The sequence below is a fragment of the Cydia fagiglandana genome, chromosome 11 (assembly GCF_963556715.1).
Source record: "Cydia fagiglandana chromosome 11, ilCydFagi1.1, whole genome shotgun sequence".
Classification (NCBI taxonomy): Eukaryota; Metazoa; Arthropoda; class Insecta; order Lepidoptera; family Tortricidae; genus Cydia; species Cydia fagiglandana.
Genome location: NC_085942.1, coordinates 17605656 through 17620271, shown reverse-complemented (window position 1 = coordinate 17620271; position 14616 = coordinate 17605656). Strand labels below are relative to the sequence as shown.

The 14616-nt window shown below is 36.4% G+C and overlaps 1 protein-coding gene across 5 annotated transcripts in view; it reads left to right on the top strand.

Annotated features, from left to right (window-relative positions):
• Positions 1 to 14616, top strand: part of LOC134669117 (tyrosine-protein phosphatase Lar) — a 680297-nt gene that overhangs the window by 500021 nt on the left and 165660 nt on the right. For all 5 annotated transcript variants that reach the window (XM_063526652.1, XM_063526651.1, XM_063526653.1 and 2 more), the window contains one exon: positions 1610 to 1741. In XM_063526652.1, coding sequence (XP_063382722.1) covers positions 1610 to 1741 — 132 coding nt within the window. The remainder of the gene's footprint in view (positions 1 to 1609; positions 1742 to 14616) is intronic.

Here is a 14616-nt window from a genome sequence, read left to right as displayed (position 1 = left end):
TTCATCGTCGAAAATAGGGTCCGAATGGTCCAAAACAGTAACGAGTAGTCCATAGCTCGTAAAAGAGGGCCCTTGTGGTCTTATACATAATTCATCTATGACTTGGCCCGCCGCTACGGTGATAGATAAGAAATGGACAGAGAGAGCACAAGATCCATAATCTTTAACTAAAAAATAACTGACTCCACAAAAAAGTCCCTTTGAACGCCACGTTTCTCGTGTGCGGCGCGTCATCGTGTGGACGACTTTGACAGTCAGGGGGTTAATATCATATCATCCTATAATAAATAAATGTATTTTCGTTTTTTCTTTCCTATGGTCTTCATAAGCAATTCCATTTCACCGATAGTTGTTTCCGAGGATAAATGCAAGAGTCACTAAAATCTATAAAAAAGATTAGATACATACCTAATTTAATAGTTCTGTTATTTTTAATTTTTTAATGATTTGTAACGACGTTTTAATTGCATGGCAGCGTTGTAAAAGGTATCTGTAAACTAAATTCAGCTGAAATTATTCATTAAAGTAACCTTTAAATGAACCTTAATTGACCGTCTGCTTCAAAATTGCTTTTATCCTTTATTTTAACTCGACCACTCCGCCATGATCATGACATTAAAACGTTGTAACCGATCACTAGTAAGTAATTTGGCAACGTTAATGGTAGCGATACAAGCTGAAGACCGCAATAAATGGAGAAGCCTATTGCAACGTTTCCGTCGAAGCCACGATCCTCAGCAGTGAGGGAACGACTTAAGGAGGAGGAATGGTAGCGATACACAGCAATATTTTCCTAAATATTCATGTTGATTTTCTATTCTTATTAAGGGAAATTAAAATGATGTGACTTATGTAACTGTACCTACAGCGCAATAATATAACTTGAAGTGAATTGCTGGTAGGTAGGTATTCGATTTTAACCTTCGCAACACGACGCGTATTGTAGATTCTTTTGTGTGACTTGGAAAAAATTAGATCGTTTAATTTCTCAAATGACTTATTTATTTTACTCTGTGTTTCTGAATTAGTTCCACAAGAGTTATAGTCCCTTAAATTGAGGATCCCGCATATTATCATACATATGGCTGGCATAGATTAGTTTTTATTAGATTTCCCACCACTTTAGAGATAAAACTGTTATCAAACTATTATTACCATATCATAATTATGAATTTTGAATTTTAGTGTAAGTAATAAAGAAACAGTACTATTTGTTAGCAGCTTTTGAATACAGTAATATAATTGTGAAATAAATACATTATGTTGTTTAAGTTAAAACTATTATACGAACACCCGAGTTGTAGGACTGTAAGTACCTGTTTTTCAAACGGGTAAGATCATCAAAAAGATCTCGTGCAAATATCGTCTTTAGATCTAGTAGCTGGTGCTTACGGCATTTATGTCAAATGGGTATTTGACATTGTACGATAAAGTATATTAAAGTAAGCAAGCCAGTTAGCTGTTTTTACACTTAAGACCGTTTTTGGCAATATATTACAGCATATTTACCTAAAGACTTCAAAATACAGTTGTGTTCAGAAACTTAACCTGTCTCAATCAAATCTCAACCCTACCTCCAACTAAATACGGTATTTTTCCGTCTGTGCAGATCCGCCCGAGATCACAATCCGGCCCCGCAACCTGCAAGTGCGCGCGAACGGCATCGCCGCGTTCTACTGCGCGGCGCGGGGGGACCCCGTGCCGAACATCCAGTGGAGGAAGAACGGAAAACGAGTTTCAAGTGAGTGTACTTTCTTCAGATATCTTGTTTGTTATTTATTTTATCTACACACATATCATAAACTGTCTATGATGCCTTCAAAATTCGTAAATAATGGCCCACATTACGATAAACTGTTTTGTTACAGCAAATTTCTTATCTGTGAAAATGTGGTAATAGCTTCATTACTATATCAAAATCGATTTGGTAATGCATTTCAAATTTCGAACATCTCTGAAAAAAAAGGCAATTTGATTTGACCCCTATTCTAACATCAGTTGAGATGACGTTTTATTCGAAAACAAATGACAATTGCATACAATATTGACAAATCTCGCATGTAAGTTGGTATCGGACGATATGGTAATCGACCCCGACTCTAGTTTGTCTCTGAATTAAAAAAAAACTACGGATGCGTGACGTGCTTGTAAAAAGTTTTCATTTGCCGCCATTTGACGTACAGTTTATCTTTTAATTAGTTTATAAGTAAAAAATAATTTGTTTTGTTGTTTTTAAAGGAACTATAACAAAAGTTTCATGTAAAACGTGCGATAAAGATATTTCGGAGACGCCATCTCATATTCGCGAGTTCCGCCAGAGAGCAAAGTCGGCTGTAATATGAAGTTAGTGAATATATCATAGAAAGTTTATAATATGTGTGTAGATAAAGCAGTGTATGTAACTGTACATAATTAGGCATTAAAACACTCGTGTGATACTATTATGAAACTCATTTCATTCGTTTCATAAACCCACACTCGTATTTTAATGCCTTTCATTATGTAGCAGTCACATAAACTACTATTAACGGGACTTACAGCCATATTCGAACTTTAAGATACCAAATAATAGATATGGAAACGATATTCATTGGATGTCAATGTCAAACAAGTGTCAAAAGTGACGATTTTGTTTGTAGAAACCTCACTTTTGACACTTGTTTGACACTGACATATCCGATCCATATAGTTTCCATATATATTATTTGACGTATCTTAAAGTTCGAATATGGGTGTTAGTAGCTTATAATTAAGGTACCTAATTACCGTCTTCGGCATTGTCGCAGTGGCCTTGAAGAAAAAGTGGTTAAAGTGGATATCCACGTCTAGCTGCGCGAGTTTTTCGAACTTTACATACTTGTTCTTGTTTATCGAATTGTACGTTTTTCAAACTAGGGATGTCACTCGATCGAAACAAAACACACTCAGTGTTCAGTTTTTGAACCGTGAAAGTTTAAATTAGTGTTGTGTGATTTCATGGATGTATTAGAATGGAGTTTATGGAGCATCTGTATAAAGTTTGTATGAATGACGTCTTGTGTCAAAATGCCTCCTATATTTAATAATTTTAATATAAGTAAAACCGTAGAAAGCGAAGTACAAGTACAAGTACCTAAAAAATCCGTGTAACATCCAAACGTTTCTTTTATTAGCTTATGTGAAATAATTTATTTTGATTACAGTCCGATCCCCATTTACGGAGGTTTTCGGCCGTTAAAGGGTTTATGAGGATTCCTGTTGACAACTTAAGGGACTGCGGACTTTCGGCCCGATTCGAATAATACTTATAAGGAGTCACAGCGGTACGATACAGTGTCAGTTTTAAAAGTGGCAATTCTTCAACCAAAAAACGTCACTTGACACTGGCAGATCGATATCGTATCGCCGTGATCTCTTATAACCATTGCTCGAATCGGGCCGTTTGCCTTTAACACATATTCGCCCGAGTACTTACATAGCGAAATATCGCTAAGGCGGTTGTGACACGTACATTGTACATTCTGATATTGCTGTCCTGAGCATGATGACGGTCAATGACACTGTGCGAGCGGGATAGCAATATAATTATGCGCGTGCGTTAGAGATAGGAACAGGCGGGTCAATGTACGAAATTCCTCGCGTTAAGCGTCCTTTCTTTAAGCAGACATACTTCTACGAGTCTCGGGCTAGGCATATCGTATAATGTAACGGTGCGTGTAACGAAGCGTTACACTATCGACCTTCATACTATTTCTGGCACCATACAAATTCTAAATTCCTTTTTGAAATTCAAATCCTATTCCAAATTCCATTCAATGATTTTTATTTTCAGTTCGATCACATACTTTGATCGATAAACATCATTTTATCTAACGGACTGTACTTCCCAAGTTTCTAAGAGTGATTTCTTAAGTGTGATTTTTATTAGTAAACGTAATAATTCATAAGTGCGTGCAGTTCAGTATAGTGCTCGTTTTGTGGCCCTGCACACCTTCCAGATATATATCTACATCATCACCAAGGCACATATTGTAAGTTATTTGAATTCTAACCTTCTGAATTACGAAAGTATTTTTATACATACCTATCTGTTAACACGTAACCTGTATTGTTACAGGTGCCTTTTTATCTAAATAATAAATACCCCTCATCGCTCTGGATCCTGCCTTTTCATTCCCATCATCCCTGTGAGGCTCCTCTACCTGCCCCCTCACACTGGCGCCATCAACGTGCTCAAACCCGGACCTGACAAGACACCCACCCAGCCTACGCCGCTAAGCAGCCCGTTCCAGTACCTCCGTGCCAGCACCTGCTCCTACCCAACAACCGCAACCAGCTGTTCCAGTCCTACATTTTTCCTTTTTCTAACAACTTTTTTTTATATTGTTTGTAATTGCTAGCTTTAAGATCTTTTCAAAATTCTAAAAGGTTATACTCGACCCAACTCAAATTTTCGCAATATCTCTCGGCCTAACATCATTTTATTTAATTTTCTATTTTACAACCAACCTTTTATCTAATCCTCAACCGTTTAACCAAAATTCCCCCCTTAAATAACCAATTACATATACATCTATCATCATTCATCATCTTATACCAATTTATCTATATCTATTTTCTAATCCCTATTATGCCAGCGTCCTGCGCTTTTTGTCGCGCCACGTAACAAAACTCTTAACATAGTGATTACACAAAACATCTATCACATACAATTACACAATCCAAGATTTCCACTGAAATCTCACAAATTGGTTTCAATCCTAAGTGTTTTTAAAACTCCTTGGAGTCACTGAAGTGCGAACCAATCCTGACTTACGGCAGTACTGTTGGAGATAATCCGATAGCTTATCCTTCACCCGATTAAATAAATATACACAACTAAGCCTAATATCACAATAAACTTCTCCTTTCGATTCAATAAAAAATAAAATTTAATAACTACATATTTTATTTATATTGATAACATCAATTATTCTCTTCGTGATAGGTATCCACTTTAATAAACAATGAATCCAGCACTATTAAATAAACCTGAACTCATCTATGAGCTCAAACTCAGGAACATTCAGTTCCCAGCCACCGCGCAGGCTGATGATTTAAGACAGCTCCTCACTCCAAATTTATTCGCGGACCCGTGTTCGAATCTCTCCAGCCCATATGATCTTGAACAGGATATCACCGAAATTAGCAGATGCCTCACAATAGTTTCTTCTCAGCTACAGCTTGCGACCACCAACCAAGCGAAGCACGATAGAATAGCGGTTTTCTTATTTCATTTATATAACAGAATAGAACGTCTCCATATTACCACTGAATTATCTCCAGAAATTATTGACAACTATTCGAAAATATGCGAATTTTTGTCAAAATGTCAAACAAAATTTAACATGTCACAACCGTCAACAACAACGTCAACTTACGCGTCAGCAACCTCTTTGATAGATGATTCCACAAATTTAGACCTACTTGCTCGAAAATTAACCAACCTCTCTGAAGCAAAACCAAGCGATTTTAAAAAATTCAACTATAAAGGCGATAGTTGCCCTTATGATTTTATTCGAAACATCGAAGAGTTTGCAATTGCACGTAACATTGACGACAAACGCTTACACAAATATATATACGATTTTTTATCAGGCACTCCTTTAGATTGGTATAGGTCAAAGAAAACAACCCTTACAGATTGGAAATCATTTAAAACCCACTTCTTAAAAGATTTCGAATTGCATGACCATGACCACAACTTACTACAAAATATACATTCCCGTAAACAAAAACAACATGAACGAATAATAATGTATTTTTCAGCCATGGAAGCCCTCTTTTCCAAATTACATGAACCCCTTTCTGAAAAACAAAAAATAGATATCCTCCGTAGAAACATGAGCCCTTATTACAGTTCCAGATTACTTCCTACAGATGTTACGTCTATAGACACATTATTCCAATCGTGCAAATGGTACGAAAGCTGTAATACTACCTCTACTTATAGCTCTAGCAACTATACCAACATTCAACAAGATTCTAACCATACCCCCCCTTCCCAACCGTACATACCACCATTCCCATTTAATAAACCGGTCCATACTGTAACAGCACCACCTTCTACGTTACGTTACTCCTGTCCGCGTTGCAGAACAAACGATCATTCTTTAGATATTTGTACAAGTAAAAATATAGTATGCTTCCGCTGTGGCAAACAAAATGTCACTTTTGCAAAATGTACAGTTTGCCATAAATTTCCAAAAAACGCATAAAGGAGAAAAGTAACTTAAATAAAACTACTGCTACAGAATGGAACCAATGGTTAGACACCATTAAATTATTTATGTCATCATACAATACTACATCAGCACTTTTCACTCAAGATCCATACGATGAACGACCTTATGTCAACATCCAGACAAATAATTTAACTTTATGTGGCCTCTTAGACAGTGGCAGTGCTTTAACTATTTTCGGAAATAATTCCCATAAAATTCTCTTATCCCACAATTTTACCATAAATTACGACCATAAAGTCGTAGGCTCTGTAGCCGACGGCTACCCTATATACTCTATTGGTACAATTCAACTACCAATTTCGTACAAAAATATTGTGGCTATTATTACCGCTCATGTTATACCTACTGTAAAGCAACCCTTGATTCTAGGCACAAATTTTTGGAGAAAATTCAATATAGCTCCCCACATATTACCTGACATAACGTCATATTCTGATAAACATATAGATACCCTAGTTATTTCCACCTGCGACCAACACATCACTAATTATGACAACCTTTCTGAAACTCAACAGTTAATTTCAGATACTATTATTGAAAAATTTAAAAATATTTCAACAGAAACCAAACCCTTAGGACGAACCCACCTCATTGAACATCACATAGATACCGGTGACCATCCACCAATCAAACAGCGATGCTATAGGCTTTCTCCAGAGAAACAAAAAGCTTTATGCAAAGAAGTTGATGAAATGCTAAAGCTTAATGTTATCGAACCCTGTGAAAGCCCATGGCTAAACCCTGTCATAATAACTCCTAAAAAAGATGGAACGTGGCGTTTTTGCATCGACAGCCGTAAACTAAATTCGATTACGCGCAAAGATGCCTACAAACTCCCACTCATTTCTGACATTCTAGATAATCTAAAAAATGCTAAATATCTATCATCGATAGACATAGCAAAAGCATTTTGGGAAATACCCCTACGCCCTTCTGATAGACCTAAAACTAGTTTCCATGTACCCTCAAAAGGCATGTACATGTTTCGCGTAATGCCTTTTGGATTGACTAATGCCCCTGCTACCCAACAACGCTTTATGGATGCGTTATTCCCTTCTGAAAACCTTGATAACTCAGTATTTACCTACTTAGATGATATTATCATCATAAGTAATACTTTCGATGAACACATCACTTTACTTAATAAAGTTTACCAAAGGCTAGTACAAGCCAACATTACTATAAACTTCCCCAAGTGTTCATTTTTCAAAAAAGAACTTAAATATCTTGGTTACATAGTTAATGAACACGGCTTTCAAACAGATCCTGACAAGGTTAAGGCAATACTTAACATCCCACCTCCCACAACTCCTCGAGAAGTTAAAAAGTTCCTAGGTACAGCAAGTTGGTATAGACGCTTTATCCCCGATTTCAGCACAAAGGTTGCACCACTAACTAAACTTACCTCCACTTCCAAAAAAGCACCACCATTTAAATGGACATCACTAGAAGACAATGCCTTTAAATCCATTAAAGAAGCTCTAGTCTCTACCCCTGTTCTTGCTTGCCCAGACTTCTCAAAACCCTTCGCAGTCCACTGTGATGCATCCAGCTTCGGCATCGGTGCCATGCTGACCCAAGAATTTGATGGCGTTGAGAAACCCATTGCTTATATGAGCAAATCCCTAACTGGCCCCCAAAGAAATTACTCAATTACAGAAAGAGAACTCTTAAGTGTCTTACTAGCCCTAGAACATTGGCGTTGCTATCTTGACAACGGCTTAAAGTTCACAATCTACACAGACCATTCCGCATTACAATGGTTTCTCCATCTAGATAATCCAACCGGACGTCTAGCCCGCTGGAGTATTCGTCTATCTACATTTAACTTCGAAATTAAACATAAACGTGGTAAAGATCATCTAATCCCTGACGCTTTATCACGCTTACCTTCAGTAGACGTTATTAACTACAATAGTTCTAATACCAATGACGACTGGTATAATAATATCTACGCTAAATGCAGTTCTAACCCCAACACCACTCCAGATTACATAATACATAATAATAAATTATACCGATACTCAAAAAGTAAGTAACGAAGGGGTTACTCCAATCTGAGTATAATTGGAAAGAAGTTATCCCACTAGAGTACAGAATACCCATTATCACAGAAAATCATTCCACCCCAACTTGCGCTCATTTCGGAACATTTAAAACATACAATAAAGTTAAATTGAAATATTTTTGGCCAGGAATGTACAAAGATATTTCAAATTTTATTGCCAAATGCGAGACTTGCTTAGCTTGCAAACACCAAACCCAACTAAAACTTGGCCTAATGGGTAAACCTAAGCAATGCTCTCGACCCTTTCAATGCATTTCAATAGATTTGATCGGCCCCTTGCCTACTACACTAAAACACAACAGATTCATCTTTGTCGTTACTTGCTGTTTTTCAAAATACTGCCTCCTCTTTGCGATTAAACGTGCTACGTCATCAGTAATCGTTCATATTCTAGAAAACCTAGTTTTCCTAGTGTACGGAATCCCACAGACCATAATTCTTGACCATGGTCCTCAATTCGTTAGTCAAGAGACAACGGATTTATTCCACTCCTATCAGATCCCAAAAATACACTATTGCGCAATTAAATGCGCCCAACCAAATCCCGTGGAGAGATATAATAAAGTTGTTACCACAGCAATATCCTCATTCATACAGGATGACCACAGGAATTGGGATATCAACCTACATAAGATACAATTTGCTATTAATACTTCCGTAAATGAAACAACAAATTATACTCCTTCTTTCCTTGTATTTGGTCGCGAATTAGTCACATGTGGATCAGCATACGATAAATCTGATCTCACAGATGATATTATATTCGCGCCCAGAGACGAATACGCTGATAATCTTGGTCTTCTCCAGCCTGTCTTCTCCGAAGTACAAGCCCGTCTTTGGAGAGCGCACCAAACCAATTCTTCATCGTATAATAAACATCACCAACATTTCGAATTCAACGAAAATGACATCGTCTGGAAACGAAATTACGCAATTAGTAATTCTCCTAAACACTATTCTGCTAAACTTGCACCCAAGTTTATTAAATGTTCTATCCTAAAAAAAATATCACCCTTAGTATATGTCCTACAAGACATGTCCGGCAAAATGCTCGGACGATGGCATATTAGAGACCTTAAACCTCTCCCCAAAATTCTAAAATAAATAATATACTGTTTTTCCTTAATTAGATTCTTATTTGGCTCAAACTTAGCTACTTTTCTCCTAAGCTCCTAACTTGTAAAATATTGTATATAATGTTATACATTTATAATTATATCTCATCCCCATTATACATTTCGGACTCACTACATTCCGTACATACCTACTTAGTACGAATTTATACGTTCATTTATACTATTTAATTTATATAACGTTATATTACGTTCATATAACGTTATTCAAAGCTAACTCTACCAGAGTTAGAACAATACTTATTTATATATTCCTTCCCTTTCCATAACGTTCATATTTACGTACTTAGGTACATACGTACCGTACAGTACATTTATTAATTCCATTAAGGAATTATCTTATGATATTTTGTAGTAATCCTACATTCCATACGGCATTATTTTGTTGAATAAATTTCAACAATCGTACTCTTTCTAGGTACACATTATTGTAGATATTATATTTAGATTCATTACTATTCAGCGGGTAGTTACTGATTAATAAGCCTTAATACTAATGGAGAGCGATTTAATGAGTACGTCCTCTACTTAAAGGAGTACTCTATTGAAACTTATTTTGGTTAAACAATTAACCAAAATTTTATAAGATGATGTATGAATGACCTTTGGTATGCATGTTTAAATCGCCTCTCTTGTATGATAAACATTGTATATAACATCCCCACCTTCTAAATTTATCACTCATACCCATATTCATTACATTATATTTACATTACGGAAAAATCCTTTGGCCATAAGCCCCAGGATTTTCCCTTCCAGGGCGACCCCGGTAGTGTAACGGTGCGTGTAACGAAGCGTTACACTATCGACCTTCATACTATTTCTGGCACCATACAAATTCTAAATTCCTTTTTGAAATTCAAATCCTATTCCAAATTCCATTCAATGATTTTTATTTTCAGTTCGATCACATACTTTGATCGATAAACATCATTTTATCTAACGGACTGTACTTCCCAAGTTTCTAAACACGACCGTTTAAGTGTGATTTTTATTAGTAAACGTAATAATTCATAAGTGCGTGCAGTTCAGTATAGTGCTCGTTTTGTGGCCCTGCACACCTTCCAGATATATATCTACATCATCACCAAGGCACATATTGTAAGTTATTTGATTTCTAACCTTCTGAATTACGAAAGTATTTTTATACATACCTATCTGTTAACACGTAACCTGTATTGTTACAGGTGCCTTTTTATCTAAATAATAAATACCCCTCATCGCTCTGGATCCTGCCTTTTCATTCCCATCATCCCTGTGAGGCTCCTCTACCTGCCCCCACACATATAATACAGATAGAACTTCACTTACAGGTAAGTTCGTTTAATCTTTTAATCATTCCTAGCAAAATGAGTGCTTGATAGAATGAAATATCAATAAATCTGTTGTCGTCTGTTTTTGATTAATAAAAATACTGAGCATATGATGTGCTATTACTTATCGCAGTTTCAATAATGCAAAAACATCGATTTATGTTTTCCTTTTAACTTCTTCTTCTTCATTTCCCTGCCCTTATCCCACGTTACGTGGGGTCGGCACAACATGTTTTTCTTTTCCATTCTCCTCTTTCTTTCGTCGCCTCAGCACTCGCTCCTTTCTTTCTCATATCCTCTTTCACAGAATCCATCCATCGTTCTTTGGGTGTATCATCCGCTCTCCGTCCATTAACATTCATCCCTAACATTCTTTTGCCTATATGGCATTCATCCCTCCTCCTTACATGCCCATGCCACGCTAACCTATATACCTGTAACTAAATGTAAATAAGTATGAAATTTTGAAAGTAGGTAAAAATCTTAAGAGAACCGGGCCTTCTTTTGTGCTCCTTACAGACTTTATACCTAGATAAAGCACACGTTCCGTTTATCTAGATACTCTAAATCTAGATTTAGCAGAAGAAGAACCAGGTCGTTCATAGAAAGCTTACAGTAAGACCCACGTATATTGTACAGCTCTGTAATTCTAAATTTTACAATAAGTTTGAGCTGGAGATAAGTCCTGCCGCGAGGTGTAGAATTCTCTACAATTCGCAAGTTTGCCGCCGAATGGTAAAAGGCTGCAACTCAAAAACTCATGTATTGCAAGGAATCATTTTTAAATGAAATGAAAAGGTATTTTGAACATTCCAACTTTATTATTAACAATAATGTACGAGTATCTATAGCGTATTGCGAGTTCAACTTTTACGCGGGGCTTTGAATTTTACATTTATTCATAAAAATTGGACTTAGACAGTTGACATTTACTCGTAATATGTAATATAGGTACCCGACGGTATCCCAACAAACAATTAAACGACACTTAGCACTTATTTTATCACCTAAAGACATAGAACGGCTGTAGAATAGCTACATATTCTAAGCTTACAGGCTCTGGTGACATCAAGGTCTTTAAGAAGTCCATGTATAGCTTTAAGATCCACAGTAGCCGTTTTGGCCGCTACAATGCATCTTAAGCCGCTAGTGTTATAGCTCAAAGTGAATTCTACCACCTTAATATTTATATGAGTAATAAGCAGCAGCAATTTTCACTTAAGGTTCTAAATAGGCGATAAAAAGTCTTTTATAGCTCCGCGTATCATAATCGCTACTTAACTCTCTTGTATCACTTACAGTCGAAAAGAGAAGTTATGAGTCACCGTTATCGATCATGTAGTCGCAGACGAGCGTTATTCAATACCTTAGTACACCTTATACTGTTATTAGAGTCTTACTTAGAACCTAAGCCTATAGCGCCATGTTAAGATGACCGATGAATCAATAAGCAAAACAAAAACTATTAATTAGAACGTAAATACTTCATAAAAATCGATACTTGTACTCAATATTGACCTAATGTTAGTATTGTTATATTTAAAACCGGACTTCACGTATATTGAGAATTTTTTCGAAAATTAAATACGGTGGACCACAAATAAAAAAATATTCATCATCATCATCATCATCTCAGCCATAAGACGTCCACTGCTGAACATAGGCCTCCCCCTTGGACCTCCATTCGTACCGGTTGGTTAAAAAAATATTATATTCAGATAAATATGCAAAGGATCAGAGGCCCATTAAAATTTTGTTAGTAATACATATAGATTTTGACAGTGTAATTAATTTCGCCATTATAAATCCGCAGATAACTCCTGCATCAGTGAACTAAAATCATTATTTGCTTTTAATTATCCGCCATTACATTTCACTTCAAGCTGTCACAGAGCAACCTTACGAATAATAATACAAAATGGAAACATCTGCAACCAAAGCAGATAGGGCTAAGGAAAAAATGTGCAATTACCTTCTTGAGTGTTACAAATATTGACTTTAAATGCTAATATACCTTATAAAGCTGAAAGTATCATCTATATGGCCCTACACTACTACTCAAATAGTTAGTTTTCTCTTATTTGGCACCCTTTTAAATCCTAAGTACTTAATCAACGCTATTACAACACTACTTTAGCGCTCTTCTACTACAACAGTTTGTAGTCACCTATATGCAACCCATCTAGCTCCTAAAGAATTAATTAACACTATTGTAGCTCCACTATACCGCTCTTATGTCTCTTTTTTTATCCGCTAACCCTACTGTAGCACTGTTATAAATCTTATGGTGATAAAATTTGTGCCCAATCCGGGGTTAAAACGGGGTTATAGCCGGCTATAACTCCTATTTTAGAGCACCAACAACACCTAAAGAGTAAATAGGCGCTTATATAAATCTCTTCTAACCCTTAAATTTAGCGCCTAATGTTAGTTGGGTAGCGTCGGTATATGAGGTAAAATGGGTTATAAAAAAATCTTTCACTGAATATTTTCGATATTTACGAAAATTATAATATTTCTTCGTACAGAATTTACTAGGGCGTATGTCGGTCTTTATTTACAAAATTAATTAAATAGTAATCTTTGGTAACATATGGAAGATAGAAGAAGCTAATTGGAATGGTTTGATATACTGCAACACAAAAAAACTGTAAATCAAAAGTTACGGCGTTTCACCACTCGACGGGAGTCACGTTAACCGTACCACGTACAATGTTACTCAAGTTTCCAAGATCTAGGGTACCTACATAATGAAGTAGTACCTACGTAACTACATACATACATACATACATACACACGTACATACATACGTACATTTTAAAAACGGGTCCGGGGAAAAAGTTACTAAAACTAAGACCAAAGATCAGAAACGCATATCCTTTTACATCAATGATACAGTATGAGTGAGTTTTTGTTTAGTTCACCGCTGACCGAAGATCGTGATTTGGCCATTTTAGTCAAAGTTATCAACTTACACCACTTTTTTTGACAAACTTGAGAATAAGAAAAAAGTGAATCGAGATTTTTTTCCACTCCGTTAACTTTTTTTTATAGACTTGGTATGACGGTTATCGGCCATACGAAGGTGTAGCAAGGCCTAGGCCACTAGTTTGTTTTTAAGTTCATTTGTTTAAGCCAAAGTAACTTTGCATTTTTTTTTTATTGATTTATGTTATTGTTAACCATGTATGATAAATGAATTTTAACTCACCTACACAGGCAGGGGACTATAGATATTGCTCGTTTGGTTATACATTCATATCAGCAGCCTGATAAGCGAACCCTAAAAACGCACGCAAATTTGACCGTCACTTAATCAAAAAACGTCATAAATCCTTACCCCCCCGATAAAACAGCTAACAAACAGTTACCCAGATTACGTGTTATGATGTCTATAATTTCGGAACTGATTGAAATGTAAAACCCTCGGTTCGCCATAAATATCTGGTCCGGTAACGACATCTATAAGCCCGGGGCAATGAGCTGCAAAAACGAATCGACCGGCCACGCACGCTGTTCGTGCCTTTATCGCTCCTAAAGATGTGCCTTCGTCATTTCCGTGTCACCACTTTTTAAATAACTATTTACTAGTTTTCATCCGTAACCAGATTTATTGCCGAAACCGAAATCGAAGGTTCGGGTTTTAGTTTCAGCCGAAATAGAACCTTTTGTCGGACACTACCGTAAAATTAATCGGCGCGGCGAAAAGGTTCGGCAGTTTTTTTTTGGCAGAAACCGAACCTCGATTTTGATGATGATTTTTATGTCGTAACGAAAACTTCAGTCGAATACTACTGACTGCTAGACACAATGTGAAAAGACGAAAACTAATTTTGGCC